This window comes from Chelonia mydas, chromosome 24, assembly GCF_015237465.2.
Source record: "Chelonia mydas isolate rCheMyd1 chromosome 24, rCheMyd1.pri.v2, whole genome shotgun sequence".
In the NCBI taxonomy this organism is placed as follows: Eukaryota; Metazoa; Chordata; order Testudines; family Cheloniidae; genus Chelonia; species Chelonia mydas.
The window spans coordinates 5,612,775-5,634,849 of record NC_051264.2 but is presented as its reverse complement, the minus strand read 5'-3'; the positions used below and the strand labels follow the sequence as shown (position 1 = coordinate 5,634,849).

The 22,075-nt window shown below is 55.9% G+C and overlaps 2 protein-coding genes across 6 annotated transcripts in view; both read right to left on the bottom strand.

Moving 5' to 3' along the window:
- Positions 1-4,414: 4,414 nt before the first annotated feature.
- On the bottom strand, positions 4,415-18,838 carry LOC102935469 (tyrosine-protein kinase Fer-like; the record flags this gene model as incomplete). The annotated part of the gene is made up of 9 exons (XM_043535574.1): positions 4,415-9,757; positions 10,217-10,374; positions 10,589-10,712; positions 11,005-11,099; positions 11,192-11,310; positions 13,462-13,515; positions 13,930-14,058; positions 14,968-15,180; positions 18,734-18,838. Coding segments are annotated over 9 exons (1,128 nt in total), but the record flags the coding sequence as incomplete, so codon positions are not given.
- Positions 18,839-19,169: 331 nt separating this feature from the next.
- ARHGEF2 (Rho/Rac guanine nucleotide exchange factor 2) overlaps positions 19,170-22,075 on the bottom strand; it is a 132,048-nt gene continuing 129,142 nt past the window's right edge. For 4 of the 5 annotated variants that reach the window (XM_037882859.2, XM_043535535.1, XM_037882861.2 and 1 more), the window contains 2 exons: positions 21,707-21,860; positions 19,170-21,084 (listed from right to left, as the gene is read on the bottom strand). In XM_037882859.2, coding sequence (XP_037738787.1) covers positions 20,999-21,084; positions 21,707-21,860 — 240 coding nt within the window. In that variant the 3' untranslated portion in view covers positions 19,170-20,998. The remainder of the gene's footprint in view (positions 21,085-21,706; positions 21,861-22,075) is intronic. The other variant, XM_043535534.1, reaches the window with a different exon arrangement.

Genomic DNA, 22,075 nt, shown 5'->3' with positions numbered 1-22,075 from the left:
CTCCACCAAACCCCTAAGACTCACCCGTGTGACCCCACACCAATGCGCATGGTGCTTTGTCCCCCTCAGGTGCTGGCTGGACCATGCCCCCCGAGACATGGCTCAGCCATGACTGGGGGACAGTGCCCCCACCTTGCATGGGTTACCCCCAGTGGCTCGAGAGGAGCTGAGCTACGTCATGGACACAGCTAATCTCCAGGAAGAGACGCCTCGTCCTCCTTCACCCCTCCTCACTTGTTAGTTCCAGCCACCTGCTGCCACTTGCCAGCCTCAGTTGTTAGCTCCTGGGGCACTGTCTCTTACCATGTTTTTGTACAGCACCTAACACAACGGGGCCCTGCTCTCAGGTGGGGTCCTGGAGGCGCTACCATAACAGAAATAATCCTTGAATAAAAATAATTTGTGGTTGTAATATTGTAAAGAGGGACTCCTTCCCCCATATGCAGAGAAAGTGACCTGTCTGCGTGCGCCAGCTAATGGGATTTCCACCTTATACTGCAAACAGCCAGCCCCTCTGGCTGCAGCTGTGAATGAGGACAGTGGGTGCAAGGTTTGCCCCGCAGAAAGAAAGCTGGGCTGAAAACGACAATGCTTTTTTTAAAAAAATGACACATCTCCAAAAGGATATTCTGCTTCCAGCTTAAAAGCTAGAACCATGGTTTCAGCCCGCAGGCATCAGACCCCCTTCCCCCCCTGCCCTGGAGAACGGACGCGCGAATGGAGGATGCATCAAAGAGATGCAAGTGCAGACAATACATGGACGTGGTTGCCGGGCATGGGGCAGGCAGCATTTTCAGTCCTGGGGGATGGAGACTGGCAGTGCCCAGCTCCGGGGTGGGGAGGATCAGAGAGTCTTTTGCTCTTCACACAACACTAATGATACGAAGGACCCAAAAGGGAACAGCTGAGTTCCAAATACACATTTACTAACTGTATAGGACCATGCTGGCCTTGCTACCTGCATCTAGCTGCTGTGGAGGATCTAAAACACAGAACACACTGAGCGCCCCTAGAAGGAACACATGGTATTTAAAGAGATACCGCTCTATTGCCATGCACTAGAGTAACCAATCACAGAGCAGGGATCATGCCTTTGCGGCAGATTGGGGAAGAGGGTAACTGCGGGGTATGATCATTCCTGTTTCTCTCTCATCGTCGTTAAAAAAGGGAATTATGTTAGTGCCAGTGGGAGGGCCAGAGAGACAGACAGCAGCCATAGATTCTTCACTTCCTGTCCTGAACCACCACACAGTGCCCCACCCCAGAGGTGGCTGCATTGCACTGCTGGGCGAAGTGATTCCTTTATACACCAAACACATTAAGATGGAAGGTGCTGGATTGAGCATCATTTTGCAAAGAAAATTAAACTTGACGGTGTGGTGAAGTAGGCAGGGCACTAGACTGAGACTCGGGAGACCCAGGCTTCATTCCTCTCCCTGTGCCTGACCTGCTTGAGTGACCTTGGGCAAGTCCCATCCTCTCTATGTGCCTCAGTTTCTCCTCCGAACCTGTGTTTATTTGGACTGCCAGCTCTTTGGGGCAGGAACTGTCACTCACTCTGTGTCTATACAGCACAATGGGGCCCCAATCTTGGTTGGGGCTTCTAGGCAAAACTGGAATACAAATAATGTCTTTTAAGTGAGTAACACCTCCCCCCCCCCACACACACACTAAACTCCCCCACCAGTCCCCCAAAATCCTGCTGGGCCAGGCTGTAGGCAAGTGGTTCTCAAACTTCCGTACGGGTGACCCTTTTCACATAGCAAACCTCTGAGTGTGACCCTCCCCCCATATAAATTAACCCCACCTTTTAATATATTTACCATTATAAATGCTGGAGGCAAAGCGGGGTTTGGGGTGGAGGCTGACAGCTCGCGACCCCCCATGTAATAACCTCGCGAGCCCCCCACATTGGGACCCCCTGCAGAGGAGGTGTTACTGGGAGCTGTCTGTGGTGCTGGACGTGCCCTGAGTCCAAGCATGAGCTGTCCAGTGCTGACGGGTCGCACGCAACCTCTAAGGAACTGGGGTTTTTAAACAAAAGGTCAAGGTGAGGGCCTGGCCCTGGGACACATCCACAGTCCTCAGCTCTCACTGACGGCTCAGCACCCAGCTTTCCCTGTCCAAAACCATCAATCCAGTAGCCTGCGAGACCCCCACCAACATAGGCGCCGGCTTGTAATTTTCCCCGGGGATGTTCAACCCCCACTCAGCCCCAGGCCCTGCCCCCACTCCACTCCTTCCCCTAAGCGCCCACCCCGCTTCTTCCCAGCCCCACTCCACTCCTGCCCCCAAGGCCCCGCCCCGCCTCTTCCTGCCCCCTCCTCCCCTTCTCTCCCGCCACCTCCTGCACGCTGTTCTGTGCTGGAGTTGATCGGCGGGAGCTGCCGGCGGGTAGGAATGTGGGGAAGGGAGGGGAGCTGGCTGCCGGTGGGTGCTAAGCACCCATTAACTTTTCTCCGTGGGTGCTCCAGCCCTGGAGCACCCACGGAGTCAGCACCTATGCCCACAAAGATCAGGGACCCATTGCGCTGTGCAGACACATTCTGAGAGACAGGCCCCCGGCCGGAGAAGCTTACAGACTCAGGATACAAGACAGACAACAGACGGATTGTTACCTCTGTTTTACAAATGGGGAAACTGAGGCACAGAGCGATGATGTGACTTGTCCAGGGTCGCACACGGAGTCTGTGGCAGAGCAGGGCATTGAACCCAGTGCTCCCAAGTCCCAGGCTAGTCCCCAAACCACTGGGCCTTTCTGTCACAGCTCAAGGCAACTGCCACCTGTATTCCTCCTCTATGATCCCTCAGGGCCTCCCATGCTAGGCTCCAGACTCCCCAGCCATCACCTCCTGTGGGTAGGGACCTGCATCTCTCTCCCTTCTGGCCTGGCTATTGCCAGGCTGAGGAATTCCTTGCCTTCCCGGTGCTAGCTGACTACCTCAACAGGCCTGCATTGCTTCTCTCCGCAGAGACAGTTCCCAACGTACCGCCCAGTTCTAAGCTACCACGCCGCTCTTTCCCAGCAAGCAAGTTTTATTCTTAAGGTAAAAGGAATACAGAGAAAACATATTTACAATCATAAAAGAACCTACACATGTGCTGATAAGCTCCCCAGAGATCACCTCCAACTCCAACGTGGGCTCTGGCAGGTGAGCAGCTCTTCCAACCCCACAAAGGGGTGTCCTGGGGTGTGGGTCTCATGTTCATAACACCTTTTTGCTCAGATTAAGAACAACCCTTAGCCAGATCAGCCAGCCAACGGGTCTCTTCAGAAGGCGGGATTTGGGGGTGGGTCATTTGCCTTTCCCTCTCCCCCCAAGTGTTTCCTAACAAATTCCCCTCACATGCAGTGTCCCCAAAAGTCCTTCATCTTCCTAATAGCTCCCTGAGGTTGCATTAGTCCTGTCTTCATCCTAAAGCAGGTCCATACACTCCCACAAACATTTGCATTGTGAATAAATCGGGCTCCTAAAAACCATAATTCATTAAGGTTTGCCCAGGATATTGCAGGAAATCGCCATCTGTTGCAGGTCCTCTCTCTCTCGTGCCGGGGATCAGTAAAGGAAGCCTGCCACGAAATCGCTTGTGGGTCTGCACAATTGAAAAAAAGAAATTGACCGGGTCTTCTGGAAGAGTCTGCCAAACTGCATTTGCTTGGGGGGAAAGCTCCAGCACGAAGCAGAGAGGAAAAATGGAGGGACACTTGGGGGTAGGCTGGTGGGAGAACAAATGATTAACGTCTGCATGTAATTTCCACACAGCAAACGGGGAGGAAATCTGAGCTGCCAAAAACTGCAGCCATCGGAGTGGAAGAATAAGGCCCAGCTTGACAAAGCCCTGGCTGGGATGATTTAGCTGGGGATCGATCCTGCTTTGAGCAGGGGATTGGACTAGATGACCTCCCGAGGTCCCTTCCAACTCTGAGATTCTATGAATTTTACCGAGCGCTGTTGAAATAGGCCTTAGTGACAGCAGACATCTCCAAGCATTACATTAAAATATAGGCCAGGCCCACAGCTAGTATGAACTGGCATAGCCCCATTGACTCAGATGGAGCTACACCAGCCGAGGATCTGGCCTCTGCTCCTTGGTATCTTGTCTTGCCTTTTTTAAAAGGACGAGCTCGTTAGAGCAAGGAACACATTTTTATCAATGTTTGTAAAGGGCTGGGAAACTTCCTGTCCTATTCATACGAGTACGGCCCTGCTACCAGAGGTGAAAGTAAGCCGGTGCGCCCCGGGGTGGATCGGCTTCCCCAGGAGCAATTTTCAGGGCCTGAGGCTCCCAGCAGCGGCTAGAGCCCCCGGCCCTTTAAATTGCTGCCAGAGCCCTGCTGCCGGAGCCCTGGGGAAGCGGCGGCTGGCTCTGACCTCCCCCGGCCCCGCCCCTTTTGGGGGCCCCAGCCCCGTACTGGTAAGTCCCTAGACTTACTTTCACCCCTGCCTGCAACCCACAATCCTCTGCCTTTCCACAGCATCTCAGGCTCTCTGGCTGGCATTAGTGAGTTTAGCCTCACACCGCCCTTAGGAGGGAGGTTATTATATCCATTTTACAGGTGGGGAAACTGAGGCACGGAGCAGGGCAGGGATGCTGTGGCAGAGAAGCATTGAGCCCACGAGGCCTGACTCTCAGTCCTGCCCTGCTCTAACCACTAGACCATTCTCTTCACATCAGGGGAACTGGAGGCAGCACTTCAAGGAGGAAGGATGATCTTGGCCTTGGCCTGGAGATGTGGGTTCACTTCCCAGCTCAGCCAACAACTTCTTGTGGGACCCTGGATTCCTGGCTCCCAGGCCAACGCTCAGACCCCTCCCCCCCCAGCGCCATACATGGCCGACAGCAGCAATAGCTCCTCCTCCCCACCTCCATGCTACTGCTCGGCCAGCAGGGCTCAACCCTGCCCTGGAGGTGGGGCGCTCGCACGCCACGCCCCGTGTGGTCACCGGCCTCCCCATGAGGCTGCCAGCCATCCTGGTGTTCTGTAGAGATGCTGAGCTGCTGGCATGCTGCCAGATGAAATTAAAGTGCCAGGCGTTGGGGTCTCAAGTGCTGTGTTTAAGATGAAATTCTTCCCTAGTCACGGGACTCCAGGAGCTGGAGCTTCAAGCTTCGCACCACACATCACGAGAGACGGCAACACTGCAAACCAACGGTGAAGTGCTAGAGCGTAATTCCCTGGGGCTTTAACCAGCCAGAAAGGGAAGAACCACATCTTCCCCCCTAGCCCGCTTCCACGCAGCTGCCCCTTCCTTTCGTATTCCAGCCCGAACAGCTGTGGGACCCATTAACCCTTTCCAGACGGCCATGCTTTTCCTTTACCACAGCCTCGCTTTCCCTGGAGGAGCTGGCAAGGCTTCGGAGGACCTGGCTCATCGTAAAGCCACCTCACAGCCGACCCTTAACCCGAATCAATCGAGAGGATGGAAAGAGCCTTGGGCAATAGCTCCCCTCTAACAAGCAGGGGCTTGGAGCCCAGCTGGCTCGCTCACATCCACGCTTAGAACTCAGCGCTGGTGTAAGCAGGCCGCTGGCGAAACTGGATTCGAACCTGTGCCCAGGAGGCTCAGTCCAGCAGGGTGTTTATCAAAGGGCCATTGATAGGCAGTGCAATCTAGCACCATCTGCAGCCTTCACTCCCGTAATCAGCTGTTCCTCATTGACAAGGGCCTTAGATCAACACAGCCGTGAGATAAGAGGAGCCTGTCTGTGGGGCTGATTATTGTTGCACTGCAGGAGTGCTGGTGGCCTCTCGCCCTGGAGAGCGTGCCAGGGTTTCATGGCAGAGCCGCCTACAGCCAGCGCCTCGGCTGTGTCTTAATTAAAGTCGCTGGACGGGGAGACGGGAGGCGGGTGCATCATCCCAGGGGCTGCCTGAGTGACTGTGGTGACGCAGGAGGGGCCAGGTTGCTGCCCACTCTCTGAGGGTCAGAGTCTCCTGAGGTTCTCCTTGCAGGGGGTTGCTACAGCCCCGAGCTTAGGTGGGTAAGATGGATAATGTGCAAAATCTTGGGTGGGCAACGCTGCAGAACAGCTGGGGGAGCGAAGGGGTGGGCGAACTAGAGACGCTGCAGAACAGCCGGAGGGTGGAGGCCCTAGGGGCTGGGAGATGTATTTCTCTCTGCCCCACACTGGAAGCCCAGCGAGATGCGCAGCCAGGAGCAGAGGATGCAGGACAGGAGTGCTGGGGTTTCATGTGGGTGCATGGGGAACGTAGGGCCCTTCTAGTGCCATAGGCTCTCCCCGATTGCCAGGGCTGGAGGAGCCACTCTCTGTTCAAGCCACGGCTGGTTGGGGTGGAGGGGAGGCAGAGAAGTGACTTGTGAGCTGTTGAGAAGCTAGACGGCCCAGAAGGAGAGGGTGGGGGCGAGTGCAGGGACCCGCAGCAGTGGAGTCCAGTCCAACTTCTCCACGGAATCAGAGGACATTGGCCTGCAGGAGGGTCTCGCTTCAGGCTATTTGCAGGGCCCAGCAGGGCCTGCCGATGAGCAAATGGTGCTGGGAGAGCTGCAGGATTCCCACCGGCTTTGCTTTTTCCAGGCGGGGTAGGGAGGGAAAGTGACAAACCAGGGGAGGTCACACCCAGGCCTCACGCTACCTGGTCCCTCTGCTGCTAGAGATGCCCACGCACATGGTGACCATCTCAAACTGCACCTTCTAGCCATGGCAGTGCAGCGACCGGCCAGCTCCCGCCAACTTTATCAGCCTTTCACCATGCCCATCACTATGGGATCTGGGCACGTTCCAGCCGGGCATCAACTGACCAGCATCTGTCACATGGGGCTCAAGACAAAGGGCGGGGAGGGACAGAGGCCGGGGAGAGGCAGTGGTTGCCACAGGAGTGTGTCCTCTGTCCCAGTCCAGTGCTCAGTCCGCTAGGCCATGCAGCCCAGTGCCTGCCTTCGAGCCTGGGATTCTGCCTCTCTGCAGCGATCAGAGCTCATTAAACTGAATGAAAAAAAATATCCAGGAGGCAGGGCACCCCCATCCAGCCCAGACATCAGCCAGACACAGGGCGAGGGCTCCAGGACTACCAGCCCTGTGCAGATCCGGCTGCTCTGACCCCTTTATCATAACAGGTTAGATGGAGGACGACACACCAGGGAATTATCGGTCTGCGCCACTTCCAGGCTTAGGCCTTCTGAGGGCAACACACATCCAGCACGCCTGGGGGTTAGGAGACAGGCCTGGATATGGAGAGATGCTGCTCCCATCCTCGGGGCTCTGTCTCTGGAGGGCATGACTCGGGGGGGGGGGGGGGGTGGGTGGAATCCCACAACAGGGCGTGGAGAGATCAGCTTTCCCTTCAGTGCTACCGCTTGAGAGATAAACTCTGGCAAGCCTGTGCCCTGAGCCGTTAGCATTTACAAAGCACTATAAATCAGGTGTAAATCAACACGCTTGCTAAATGGGCCACAAAAACGACAGCCAGGGCCTTATCTCGCTCCTGCCTGGCCAAACACACCTGGCTGCACATCATGGCCTGTAATGAGTGTCATTTGGACTGTGCATGTTTTTCTAATTGTTCTGCTTTTGCTCGGCTGCACAAGGATTTTTAATTTCCTCTTTCTATTTAACTATCACATATCTGGAGCTTTAAACACTCATCCTCCACATTACTCCCTCGCTGACTCTGGTCACTGCATTACACACTTCGTTTATTCCCAGTGTTTTCCCCCTACAAACAACCTCTGACGAGGACCAGCAAGACCTGAATAGGTTATCTAGGGAGGTGGTTGAAACCCCATCCTTGGAGGTGGGACGAACACCTGTCAGGGATGATCTAGGGCTAGGTTTACTTGGTCCTGCCTTAGCACATGGGGCAGGACAAGATGATCTCTCGAGGTTTCTTCTAGCACCACATTTCTATGATTCTACCATCACCCAGCCTCTTATCTTTGCCAGACAAGAAGGTGGATCTTGACTAGAGATTAGCCTGTTCAGAGCCAAACATTCCCAGCATTGTTGGGGGTGGGGGGAAGGATTTGGATCAGGTGTTCCCGATAAGATTCAAAAACTGATACGAAGCTGTGTGGTTTTTTCATGTATCGCACCGTTAAGCCTGAGGAACTCATTGCCACAATGGATCGTTGAGGTCGTGCAGTTCGCAGGATTCCAAAGAGGAAGCCAGATGGTCTAGGTATATTTAATCCTGCCGCAGAGTGTGGGGATGGACTCGCCGACCTCTGGAAATTGTATGGTCTCATTAGCCGTATAAATCACAGAAATGCAGGACTGGAAGCAGAGGTATTATAGCTCGTACTAAACATCAAGAGATCGGAAGGGCTATAAACCTTTCTGTGTCAGTGCATAAACCAGCCTCTAACAACTGTGGGAAAAGGGGAGATTTCTGCAGGGGAAGGTTATTCCTACGGCAGGGTTCTTGCACTTTTCTCTCAAGCGGGTGGGGCTGGCCAAGGCCACAGACCGGACACTGGGCTAGACAGCCCTTGGATCTATAGGCATCATCTCCATGGGGCCTCCGGGACTCAAGCACCCACGGGGGAGAAATAGCGGGTGCTCAGCCCCCACGGGTCCCAGCTGTTTGGAGGCTGGGGAAGGCACGTGGGGAAGGGTGGAAAGCAGCGAGCAGCAGGGCGGGGATCTCAGGGGAGGGGTTAGAGCCAGGGCAGGAAGAGGCGGGGAGGGGGCAGAGCAAGGGCAGGGCCTCGGGAGTAGGGGAGGGGCCTCGTTCATGAAGGTGAACCTATGCTGGAGTCCGATTTTCACAGGACCGTTAAATTCACAGGCCAAACCCAGACCAAAGCATCAGTGACCAGGACTTCATGGAAGACAACGAAGCAGCGCCCAGGCCTGCACTGGCCCAACTGCTGTCGCATTGTTACCTGCATTCGGAACGTCTCCACCCATGTGCCGCATGCCCCATTGCTCAGCCCTTGTGGGTTTAAACTCTCCTTCAGAAGTGGAGACAACGGCTGAAGTTCAGGGCAAGAAAAATCACCAACGTTCCTCACTGATGAGCCAATCGGGAAGCAGAGCGGGTGCCTAGCCTGTCCAATCGGCTCACGGGGGAATCATTTTGTCCTGCGCCGCAGCCAATCATTTGGCAGAGGAGCTCTGATTGGTTAACGGCGGGACGTAACGGAAATATTTAAAGTGGGCTCAAAGCACCAGCCCATCTAGAAGCCAAGTTCCAAGTATAGAGGGTGAAGGGCCAGGGGGGAAGGCCTAGAGCAAAGGTACTGAGAGGGTTTATATAGATTATTTCGGGGGGAGGGTGGATACATATTACAAAGGGGAAGTGGAGGCCCGTGGTCACTCCGAGTTCCAGCCGAGCTGCGTCATCTCCTGCTGGATGGCGCTGAACTTGGGGCGCAGGCTGGGACTGGCTTCCCAGCACCTCAGCATCACGTCGTAAACTTCCACCGGGCAGCGCTTAGGAGCTCGCATGCGGAAACCTGCCAAGGCAAGAGAAGCTGGAGACATGGGGGCCGGTAGCTCTGCGGGGGGCTGGGGACTAGGGCAGGAACTAGCCCTATGTACGGGACAGAGGTATTGCAGCAGAGCCAGGAACTGAACCTGGCCTCCTGAGCCTGAAACACGTGGCCACCCACCACCTTGCGCCCCTTGCCCAGGACCTGGGCTGTGATAAACACCAGCTCGCGCTACTTGCCTCGCTCCACCTGGCTCACCACCTGCTGGTTCGACATGCCGGGATAGGGGGCGGCCCCCAGGCTGAAGATCTCCCACAGCAGGACCCCGTAGCTCCAGACGTCGCTCTCCGTCGAGTACCGGCCTGCCATCAACCCACACGGGGGACGTTAGTGAAGGGGGCCGGATCCCGTAGCCCTTTGTCACATGATCAGCAGGGTTACCTGTGAGGCTAGGGTAAGCCACCACCGCGTCCCCAGAATACAGGACACTCCAGTGGTGTCGTCCTGAACGAGAAAAGTACCGGTACTTCCCAAACTGCATGGGCCCACCCCGGCCTGAGGGCATCCTGCCTTCACCAGTGAGGTCACACCGGGGAGGGTGGATGAGTGTGCTCTGCACCAGAGCATCCTCCGGTGTCCAGCTGATACCAGACAAACCCAGGAGAAAAATTGCTACCGTCCCCTCAAACCCTAATAGGGGGGTGTGTTGTTGGCCTTGACCAGCCTCCCCTGCCCCAGACCTTCCTGGACCCTGGACCCTTCCTCCTGCCCCAACCGCCGTAAAATCTCAGCGAGGAGCGAGCTGTTCCCGCGCCCCTGACCGTATCTCAGAGCCTCCGGCGCCGTCCACTTGATGGGAATGTGCTTCATTCCTCCCTGGGAGGCGTAGACGCCGTTGGCCTCCTGCCGCGACATGCCGAAGTCGCTGATCTTCAACACGTTACCTTCCCCCACCAGGCAGTTCCTGGCTGCCAGGTCCCTGCGGGGAGAGGACGGAGGGCTAGACGCAGCCTGGCGCTGGCTGGGTGGCGCTGCCTGGATGCAACAGGCAGGACTGGCCAGCAGGGGAGCTAGACACAGAACCTTAGTGCTGGACTTTGTTCACTCTTCGGGGCAACCGTTAACCCTCTGGGTGCCTGGGGTGTCACCTTAGCCTCCCGGCAGGTGCTGCAAGGGGGGGGTCTCATCCATACCTGTGGATGCAACCGTTGCTCTCCAGATAGGCCATCCCCGCTGCTGCCTGAACTGCAAAGTGGATGAGGTCTGGAATCCAGAGGCGGCTCCCCTCGGAGCGGAGGAACGATAAGAAATCCCCACCTAGGTGCGGGGAGAGAGAGAACGAAAGAACAAAAGACCCAGATGATCCAAGCCCCTCACGCCCACTCACCAGCTATGGCGGGATTTCAACCTGCAGTCAAACTCAACTGCCGCTTTCACTAGGTTTTGCACAGGAAATAGGGCATGCATGGACTTCAGGCCGCGACCCCCAGGTGGTGACATTCCCAACCGTGTTGCAGCAGGCCTGACATTGCACCCAGGACGCAAGGGGCACTGAGGTCACAGGCAGACACGCAGGGCATGCTGTTATGCAGAGAGTTCTCCTGCTCACCGGACACCAGCTCCATGACGATGAAGACAGGCTGCTTCCGGGCACACACGCCAATAATCCGGACGACGTTCGGGTGGCTGTAGCACCTCAGGATCCTTCGAAACAGGAAGGAGCAGAGGGATGAGCCCCTGAGCCGACAGGGCGGGACCGTCGCCCATTGGTCCGTCAGACCCCATTGCTGGCTGACCTGGCTTCCATGAGGAATTTGTGCTTCGTCTCCGGGGCCAGGTGCTCTCTGCAGGTTTTCACAGCCACGGGGGTGTTGTCATACGACAGGCGGCCGCTATACACCTCCCCGAAATTCCCCTGGGGATGGAGAAACAGCGGTCGGGGGGAAGATGCAAAAGGGAAATCAGCCCTAGCCTCTCCATAGAGAGAGCACAGTGTGTGCACCCCACACTTGGCAACATGCTGCAGCCACTGCCAGAACAAAAGGGCAGCTGTCTCCACCCACCGCCGGAGTCCTTTGAAATTTAAAGGGGCTGTGCACCCAACTCCTTCCCCTCAAACTATGTCAGGGTTTCAGCCTGCAAGCTTTGAAGCCTGGAGTGCTTTCTATCTGCCTGGCACGACGAACCCCTGCCAATGTGCCCTTGCTGGGAAGGATTCCCCTCTAGGGATTAAAGGAGAGTATGGCCCCTTCTGTTCTATGCAGGTTCCTAGACAGAGCCCATCACCGTGGTATCTGGGCACTTCTCCTTGCTTTCGCTTTTGAGGCTACAAGTGAAGCGGGGCCCACAGCACAGGTGGGTTTTTTATGCTGCGGACCCATCCTGCAAACATCATCCCGAGATCCGCCAGCTCATTTTGCAGAGGCCACTGAGCTCCCAACGACGTCAAGGCTGCACCTGAGATGCCAATCACAGCGCCTCACAACAAATCTTACAGCTCAGCGGCTGTGTGTCCTAGCGGATAGAGCACTGGACGGGGAGTCAGGGGGATCCGGGTGCTATTCCAAGCTCTGCCACAAGGGTGACCTTGGGCAAGTCACTTCCCCTCTCTAGGTCTCAGTTTCCCCATCTGCAAAATGGGAATAATGGTATCCGCCTCCTTTGCCAAGTGCGGGGCATTCTAATGATGAAAAGTGCTAGGTAAGAACTAGGGATTATGATGTATGATCCAGATGTCCACTGCTGCTGACTCAGACAGGCACCACAGACTCTTCCTATCATTGTCCTTTCCTCCCCTTCCCTTAGCAAGGCACATTACACTCCTATCCACTCTCCAGCCCCCTAGACCCACCGCCCCTCATCACTGCTCTGAGAGCCTTTTACGGGACGCAGCAGCACGAAACCATCAGATCCAGATTTCATAACACGGGACAAAGATGGGACGGCAGCTGCTGCATGAAATATTCACCTTGCCCTGTGGTTAGCATCATTGTCTCAGAGCTGAGGACGTAGCTAACAAAAGGGACTAGGAAGTGAATGCCTAAGGCAGATACAAACACCGCAGAGAGGTGTCACTTTTCAAGGGATTTTGTCCATATGTTACTAGACACGGCGGAGGCAACGAGAAGATACATTTATAGTTCCCTCTAGAGCATAGAAATGTTCGGCTAGAAGGGACCTCGAGAGATCATCTGGTCCAGTCCCCTGCACAGAGGCAGGGCTAAGTATTATCTAGACCAACCCTGACCAGTGTTTGTCTAACCTGCTCTTAAAAACCTCCAAGGACGGAGATTCCACAACCTCCCGGCTAATTTGTTCTAGTACTTAACTACTCTGAAAAATCTCTCTTGCTCCAATTTAAGCCCGTTATTTCTTGTCCTGTCCTCAGTGGTTAAGGAGAACAATTTATCACCCTCTTCTTTATAACAACCTTCTATGTCCTTGAAGACTGTTGTCATGTCAACCCTCAATCTTCTCCAGACAAAACAACCCCAATTTTTTCAATTTTCCCTCATAGACCATGTTTTTTAATCCTTTAAATCCTTTTTGTTGCTCTCCTTTGGATTTACTTCCATTTTTTCCACGTCTTTCCCGAAATGTGGTATGTGGAACCCAACACAGTACTCCACTTGAGGCCTTATCAGTGCTGAGTATAGCGCAGGGGTGGGGAAACTTTTTGGCCTGAGGGCCACATCTGGGTATGGAAATTGTATGGCGGGCCATGAATGCTCAAGAAATTGGGATTGGGGTGCGGGGGGGTGAGGGTTCTGACTAGGGGTGCGGGCTCTGGGGTGGGCCAGAAATGAGGAGTTCAGGGTGCGGGAGGGGGCTCTGGCCTGGGGCAGGGAGGGTGGAGTGCGGGGGCAGGGGTGCGGGCTCCAGCTGGGGGTGCGAACTCTGGGGTTGGGGCTGGGGTTGAGGGGTTTGGTGTGCAGGAGGGTGCTCTGAGCTGGGACCGAGGGGTTCAGAGGATGGGAGGGGGATCAGGGCTGCCCTGTCCACAATTCACATCAGGCTTCCTGCTTGGAGCAGTACATTGTTAACAGCCAAGAACGGAGGCACTTACGCTGCCCAGAAGCTCCCCCAGCACCACGTCTTCATGGCTCAGGTCCCATTGGGCCTACAAAAGAACAAGGCACCGGACAACAAGGACTGGAGACCACAGCACTGATAGCTTGCGTGGTGGGGCTGATCCTGCTCAGGGGCGAAGTCCCCTCATTGACTGTGGGGATGGGATCGGGCCCCATGGGACAATGGGGACTGACGAGGGTTGGAGCAAACACAGAGAAATGGGCCAGATTCTGGGGCCGGCCCAAAATTTTCCATCCAAGCTGATTTTCGCACCCACTCTTATAACCTTACCCATGGGGGCCCCATGCCCGCCAAGGGGGGGAGTGGAGCAGAGGTTAACCCTTTGTTACTGCCCCTGTCCCAGGCCCCCTTCTCCCATTGCAAGCCCCCACTGGATCTCTGCCATACCCCACACCCTCACCTGTCTGGGGGTCCCGGACATGCAGCAGGGCAGCTGGCTTACCTTGGCGACCGGGTTCCGCAGGACGAACGGGCACTTCGTGGTGAGCACCTGGCGTGATTGCAGGTGGTGGTGGATGAGCGAGGGGATGGTGGGCGCCCCCACCTCTCCAGGCTCAAACTGGTACCTGCCCTGCAGAAGAGCCTAGATCAGTACAGAGTGAGCAGGGGAGGGGGAAAGTCAGCTGATTGGCACAGAAGTTGCCATTGCAGCTGATAGACAAGGGGAGTGTAGCGGCCAGGTTGGATGAGTCCCCCTCTGGGGGGGGGTCCCCAAATTTTAAAAACCATGGGAGGGAGCAGGGAATCAGCTGCCTTGAGTGAGCGAGAGCGTGTGCACTGCCCTCTGCTGGAATGAATCAGAACTCTACTGTGTGCGTTACAGGCCCTGTACTGCTCCCAGCCAGTGGGGATTCTCCCATAGCAGGGGGCCGTGCTTCTGGACCAGGTGGCTCTGAGTTCCAGCCCCACTGCTGCTGTGCACTTCTGAGCGGCAACAGCTGCGAAGCCCCCAGGTAGCCACTGATTGGTTACAAAACCCTACATTTGCATAGCGTCCTTCGGTCTACGCTGGAAAGATTTGGAGCCTGATTCTCCTTTATACTAAGGCCCCCTTTGCAGAGCGCTGGCTGCACGATGGGGCCAGCAAATCAGCATCGCCATTTTACAGATGGGGAAACTGAGGCACAAAGAGGTCTAGTGACTTGCCCACAGTCTCAGCCGGAAATAGAAGCCAAAGCCTGTTCCTCTTTGGCGCTGCAAGTCCAGCCAGTGACTGCTGGAGGGACGCCCAGAGAACTAAGTGTCTTGATTCAGAGAGATCAATTCAACTACACGAGCAAGCATGAGAACGGCCCTCCCACCAGACTACCATGTGACAGCACCTTCCGCCAATGTCCATGTGTCCTCGGTGGCCAGGCAGCACTCCTGGGGACCGGATGCTGGCTGTAGCCACTGCCTCGAGGCGATTAGCCCTGCGGCGGGCTGGCATGCACAGCCTGCGGGGCTCACCGTCACGTCCCCTCCCCACGGAGCTCCTCACCTTCCGGCACTGGATGATGAAATGCCTGCACTGTCCTCCAGCCAGTGCAGACAGGACATGGGCTCCTGGCCGTCCCTGGCTTGCGCGGACCAAGAAATCCCCCTCGCTGGTCAGCAAGGCCTGAGCCTCCTGTCTGGGGAGCGAGCCATGGTACCAGTCCTGCTGGCCAAGGGGCCTCTGGGCCACGGGCACCAGCGGCACCGGAGGGGGCAGCTTGTGGTCATAAGAGAACAGGAGAGAATCTAGGGTTAGACGCTTGCAGGGCACCCATCTTTTTAAGAACTCACTGGGGCTCCTGCCTGGGAGAGGGGTTGGGGTGGCAACCCTAGAGATGGCAGACCGGGGCAGCCCCCTCCACACCATGCGCTGCCCCCTGCCAGCATGCCTCAATCCTACCCTCCAGTGCTCACCTCCCCAGCAGGATGCTCCGGGACTGTCACCCCCACCCAGACACTCCCATGCAGGGGCCAGGCCGGGCCAATGGACAGGGTGGCTCATTTGGGATGCGAATGCTTTTGCATTAAGTGGACCGAGACCTGCAAAAATTCATCTCATGCAGCGGCTATGGTGCAGCCCCTGGCGGGGACTAACTTTCCATCCTTGCTGCTAGACACTGAATCTGGAGCAGCGGCCATTCCCCGTGGTTAACTGCAACTTCACTGGATCGTGGGAATTCCACCCACCCTCTTGCCCAACACCAGGGATTGAACCGGTGACCTGTAGAGCACAAATCTCCACAACTTGAGCTAAAGCTCCCTAACCGGCTCTGGCTCAGGGACCAGCAACACACCCTGATCTGTGGGTCACACCAGCAGCTAAGCCTCCCCCCTGGATCCCTTAGGGGTTCCTATGGGGTTTATAAGGGACACACTTCTATGGGGCTTGCTGCCTCCCCCTTTCTCCGCATTGTCGCACTGTACCCGGATGGGTCTGATGGGGCGCAGCCTTTCGTAAGTGCAGCCCCATGCGTATTTCTGGCATGAGGGGCAGCTCATCCTTCATTCCACCTGTAGGCCCTTGTAACCCAGCATGGAAACCTGCCACCCGGCCACACTCCGGGGAGCCTGTCCGGGGGGACAATGGGGTATTATGACATCAGCAGTCACGTGAGACCGGACAGACTCTGGGAGGAATGCGTAGGTTTGAGACATGCTCAGAGTTACACCCACAACAAGGCAGCGCCGGCCCCGCTGGCTTGGGCATGTAAAGCCAGGCTGGAAAACGACGCAGGTGAGAGTCCAATACCCCGAGGCTGAAGGAAGAAGACAGAAGCCGCCCCCAGAAGATGTGTGTGTGTGTGTGAGGCGGGGGGATGTCCTAGAGGAAGACAGGTCTGCCTCTGGGATCTGGCATTGAACAGAGCACGCTGGAGGGAGCAGCCCCGTTTGATGGCATTAACGCCAGGACGTAGTCACGCGATGCAGGCCCTTTGTTAGAGATATCGCGTCAATATACAATTCTATGCATTTAAAACCAATAGGGCCTGATTCTCAGTTATGCTGATGCCCCTTTCCACTGCTCAGGCCATGCCAGGGGACCTTAGAGGGAGTTTAAAGGGAATTTGTGCCCACTTTGCACTGCCAGAACCGTGGAAAGGGGCTTTAGACAAGAGTCTCCCAACCAGACCTAATCGGTCGTCTCCTGTGTTACCAGCCCCCCACAGAGAGGGGTCTGGCCGTAGAGACCCGACCTTCTTTATGTTTCCCCACTGATGCAGGCTGTTGGTGTATTGACCCTTCCCCGGGCTTGGCTTCTTCCCCTCCCTCTTTCTAGTCGGGTTTGCTAGAGATTTAAGGCTGGAGAAATCTGGCCTTAATTTCTCTTGGCCTCCCAGTCTGTAAAGCGGGGAGAGTAATTGGCCACTCTCCCAGCCGTTGTCTGTCTTCATGTCTATGGCAAGCTCTGCGGGGCAAGGACTGTCCCTCAGACCCGTGGTCGCTTCAGCCCCTCAGGCAGTAGGGCCCTTGTCTCAGCGAGTGATGCTTTCATCCAAGCAAACTGCAAGGGAGGCAAAAGACATGGAAAGAGGCCGCGCTGCTCGCTGTTTATACTTCAGCAACATCTGGTTCTTTTCCCAAGCTCCCTCCCTAAGCCTTTTGACTCCCCGACATATTAGCGCTCCTGTCCCCTTTCCCCCCTCCACGCTAGCCCTGGGTGGTCTGTTACCGGCACTAGCAGCCGGAGCGCCAGGAACCGTGCTTCAAAGAGCCCAGCTCCTGCGCCAACGGGCGGCGGAGTCTCTCTGGCAGGTGGGAAGTTTAACATTACAAAAATCTCCCCCCCCCGGCCTCTGTCGTCACAAACTCATGAAGAGTTTGCTCTTGGAACAAGGATCAGACCCGTAAACAGAGACTTCAGCTGCCGGTGGGAAGTGAAGAGGATCTGGCCTCAACCAGATTTTAACCCCGGGAAAGCAGAAGGATGACCCATGGCTGGGTGGCCTGCAAGGACTGACCCCCTGGAGCTTGGAGCAGGATCACAGCCTGTAGCTGACCCATCCATGGGCTAGTCACTCGGGGGGAGAGCAAGAGCCATGCACGGGTAGCCCAGGGCACCAAAGCAAATCACTGCATCAGCGGGTGAGCTGACTCTTCCTGGATTCCACGGGGCAGACAGCAGCCGGCTCCTCCCGGGACAGCTGAGCCCTGCCCCAAGCTGTGACACTAGACACCAGAGAGAACCACAGGGTTGCTGTGGGTCCAGCAGCCTCGCTGGACCCTGCCCCCCGACCAACTGACCAGTCCAGTCCCCTGCTGGGAGATGATGTCAGAGCTGCAAAGTGGAACCTGTGCAGAATGCCCTGTGTGACCTCCAGAAGGAAGTCCCGGGGTGGCTCGTTAGCCCCTCCCAGCCAGGTTATGGGACAGGCTTTGAGTGTCCGAGTAGCATGGGCCAGACAAGGGGTTGCTGTGGACGCTTCTGGCTTAAAAAACAAAAAAAGTCCATGGAAAACCAGAGGGCTGCAACCCCTCCCCAAATGAAACTGGAAACATCTTATATTCAATACAAACCTCCTGCAGTTTGGACTTTTCATCCCCAAATCTCCCCCTCCCCCTCCCTCCATTACTGTCCCAGCCTTATAAACTGGATTCTAGATAACACGTCCACTCCACAACAATACAGTCACTCGGGGCCTGGATCTCAGATACTGTTCCCTGCAGTACAGCGCCCCCTACTGCCACCCAGGGGTCAGCACAGACTCACTCCCCACAGTACAGCGCCCCCTATGCCACCCGGGGGTCAGCACGGACTCACTCCCCGCAGTACAGCGCCCCCTACTGCCACCCGGGGGTCAGCACGGACTCACTCCCCGCAGTACAGCGCCCCCTAGTGCCACACGGGGGTCAGCACGGACTCACTCCCCGCAGTACAGCGCCCCCTAGTGCCACACGGGGGTCAGCACGGACTCACTCCCCGCAGTACAGCGCCCCCTAGTGCCACACGGGGGTCAGCACGAACTCACTCCCCGCAGTACAGGGCCCCCTAGTGCCACATGGGGGTCAGCACGGACTCACTCCCCGCAGTACAGCGCCCCCTAGTGCCACATGGGGGTCAGCACGGACTCACTCCCCGCAGTACAGCGCCCCCTACTGCCACCCAGGGGTCAGCACGGACTCACTCCCTGCAGTACAGCAGTTTGTCCTGCGTCCCAAACGAAGTACAATCGGGACACCATTTGTCCCGATATTTTGTTTCGGGCGCAATTTTTTCCCCCCTAGGCAGCGGTGACAGGCCGGGGGAGCGCTTTTTCAATTGTTACACTCACCCAGCATGTCCAGGTCTTCGGCGGCACTTCGGCAGCGGGTCCTTCAGTCGCAGACGGGCTTCGGGGGCAGGTACTTCTTTCTTCGCCGGCGGCGGTCCCGATATTTTGTATTTAGCATCTGGTCACCCTAACTGGGGTCAGCACGGACCCAGCGTGCCCCCTCCTCCCCCCATGCCCTACAGCACTCCCACCGGCACCGCCTCACGCAGAACGCTGGGCTGCCAAATACAGCAACGGCTGAAAAGCACCCGCCCACTTTCCATTTGCCGATGAGCTCGTTGGAGGCTCCTCTTTGCAGGATCATAGCTGGCAACACTACCAGCCTCCTGAATCGTGTAAGCAACCAAGACACCAGTTAAAAATTCAGGAGAGATTTCTCTTGAAGAGATTGTTTTGACTCGAGTGAATCCAGCACACACACACACACACACACGGGGGGGGTTGATTTTTTTAATTATTTTTTTTAATACAGTTAAATCAACAGGAAACAATAAACCAATTAAAACTCCGTGTTTTTTTGGCGTTAATTAAAAAAAATTCCTCCCTTGCGGCAACATCTCTGGCTAAAGGTTTCTATTAATAGGCTTTATTGGCCAGCAGGTGTTTAAAAAAAAAGAAGATTTTCTGTGGTCAGACTTTTTAAAAACCCAAACCTTCTGGGACTATTTCAGCATGCGCCAATCCCGGTTTTCCTCCTAAGATCCAGCCGGCTGGAGTAGATCTGCTGAATATTTTAAACACAAAGGCCAAGATGTTGCAGTGGTTCCTAATGGGTCTACAGATCTATTCTGGAGTCCTCCCCCCTTTCCCCCGCAAAATGAAATGTAATAAGGCGGCCGCATTTTATCAGCGGGCTGATGGTCTGTGCTACCCGTACATCAGACTCCTTTAAGGGAGGGCTCCAGTGAGGACCCCTGGAAAATGGCAACACCCCAAAGTCAATCATCCCTCTGGGAAATATCAGAGCCCCAAACTGGTTTTTTTCCCCTATCTTTTTTTTTTCTTTTTTTAATTCTATTTAATTACAAAGAACTCCAGCTTTGGTACAAACCTGCCACCTGCTTCTCTGCTGCCCTCTGACACACCCCAGATCCCTTTGCTGGAGTTGCTGGATACTCACACGTCGGCAGGCAGGGAGCAACATCTGGGAAGCCTTGGGATTTGGGGAATGCTCACGTTCATCTGTTTTTCAGGGGGCGGGCAGGGAAGTGCCAGGACAGGGAACAGTGCTCCCTCACTCCAAAAAAATCTGGGAAAGGGCTGAACCCTGATGAGATCTCCCTCATTTCCAACTCCTTCCCCCGCCCCCCACCCCGCCCCTTTAAACATCACATTTATGAGCCTCTTTTAGGTTTAATCGTTTCTTTTAAAGGGCCAGTAGAACCACTGCTTATAAATACCCAGAGATGCTATTTAGGGCCATTCGTTGTATCTTTAAGGGACGCTGCCCGGCAGCTGTTCGAGAGCATTGAAAACAGACAAGGCTACAGCAGGAGGTCATTTCCTTGCTCCCTCCCTCACGTTACACACAGTGTGGCTCTTCCCCAGAGTGGCTCGCACTTATCCTGGCTCAATGGCAACTCCGAGTCAACTGGGGTGAGCAACATCTTGCATAATTAACCAATTCAGAGCCTGGGACATCCTTCTTGATTGCTGGATCTTCCAGACATTGCTGCTGGGCACCACAGCAGAAGGGTTAAACCCTTCACCTCAACCTGCCAGGAGGCCCCTATAGTGTTGGCTTGTGCGTGTATTCGCACAGGCGCATCTAGTGTGAGCTTCGTGCAACGTCACAGAGAATGGACCCAGACGGGAGGACTCATCCAGCTGGCATCTGACCGAACCAGCCAGGGGAAATGAATGTTTGTCCTGGATATCAGACACCTGTGGCTTCCTCCCAAGATCTGATCAGCTCCCAGCCAGGGACGGCAAATAATCCAAACCCTTCCAGTCCCTCCCGCCCCGACAAACTAAATAAATAAATTAATCCGCTCGGGAAGCCGCGGCAAACTGGCCACCCCCTCCCCAGGGGAAGGAATAAAAAAGGAACTGTGGATCAAAGAGTTAAAAAACATCCCATAAGCCCAATGTCCTGGGGCAGCTTGGGAACCGGGCCATGGTCCTGCTCCCCCTCCACGATTTGGTTTGTATTTGGTGCAGTTTTTCCCAGGCTCTCTTCCCTCTTTTGGCCAGGGAAGTCTGTGGCAGCAGCGTCAACCCCTTGGCAATGGGTGGGCAGAGGGGTAGGGGGGTCGGTGCCCCTCTCTAGCTGTCCAAGGAACCGCCCTCCCCGTCCTTGATCTCCTGGCTGCTCTCCACCTCCTCTGGAATGTCCTGCATCCTTGAAAAATCTGCAAGGAACCGAACACCCCAATTGATGAGTTCATGCACCAAGACGTCATTAATGCACAGACTAACACCCCCTCCCCAGAGCACCAAGTCTGCACTAGGGGCATGGCATCATTCGGCCCCATTGTCCAGACAAGGAAACTGAGGCACAAGTGGGGGGAGGACTTGGCCAAGGTCACCCAGATCCCAGGACTCCTGACTTCCAGCCCCTCCTGCTTGAGCCACTAAATCCTCCCCCTTCCCAAGGCTGGGAACAGAACCCAGGCGTCCTGACTCCCAGATGCGCCATTCTGGAGAAGGGTCGGGGAATTGGGTGTTCCATTGTAATGCTTAGGGACACCAGAGACTGCCCAGTGCAGGACAGGTCCCGTCCCCCCATCTCATTCACCCATTTCCACATCGGACCCTAGGCAACCTCGCTGTCCTGAAGCCCCAAAGCTCCTGCTAAGTTGCACAGGGACGAAATGGTCCCCTACGTCCACAGGCCCGGGGCAGGATCAATCCCAGCGCCTCCCGCACCGAGAGCGCAAACTCCTGCACTTGAGCGAAGCGTGCTGGTGCATTAATAGCTGGCTGTTGCCACGGCTGGGGGTGGCCTCTAGAGAGTGACATCGCCACACTGACCTCGAGGGCTGGGAGGCGGAGACGGATGGCTGGCCGTGCCCTCATCCTCAGACAGCGCCTCCAAGTCCTCGTCGCCCTCCTGCAGCTGGGCGGGGCCGTCGCCTAAGGGATGGTCACTTGGCAACAGGCTCCCGTGGTTGCTCCCTCGGCTCTGCTGCAGAGAGGGAAAAGAGGAGTCATGTGAAAGCAACGCCGCGGCCCTGGGGGCGTCATCGGCAGCGGGGATCGAACACGGGACTTAGCGGCTGAACTGGGAGAGCCAAGGCAGGGCAGCCTCCTTGACATGGGTGTGTGGCCCAGCCATCACTAGAGGGGGACAGAGCGCCCCGCGGAGTGGGCATGGCTTCCAGCCCCACCCCCTCCAAACGA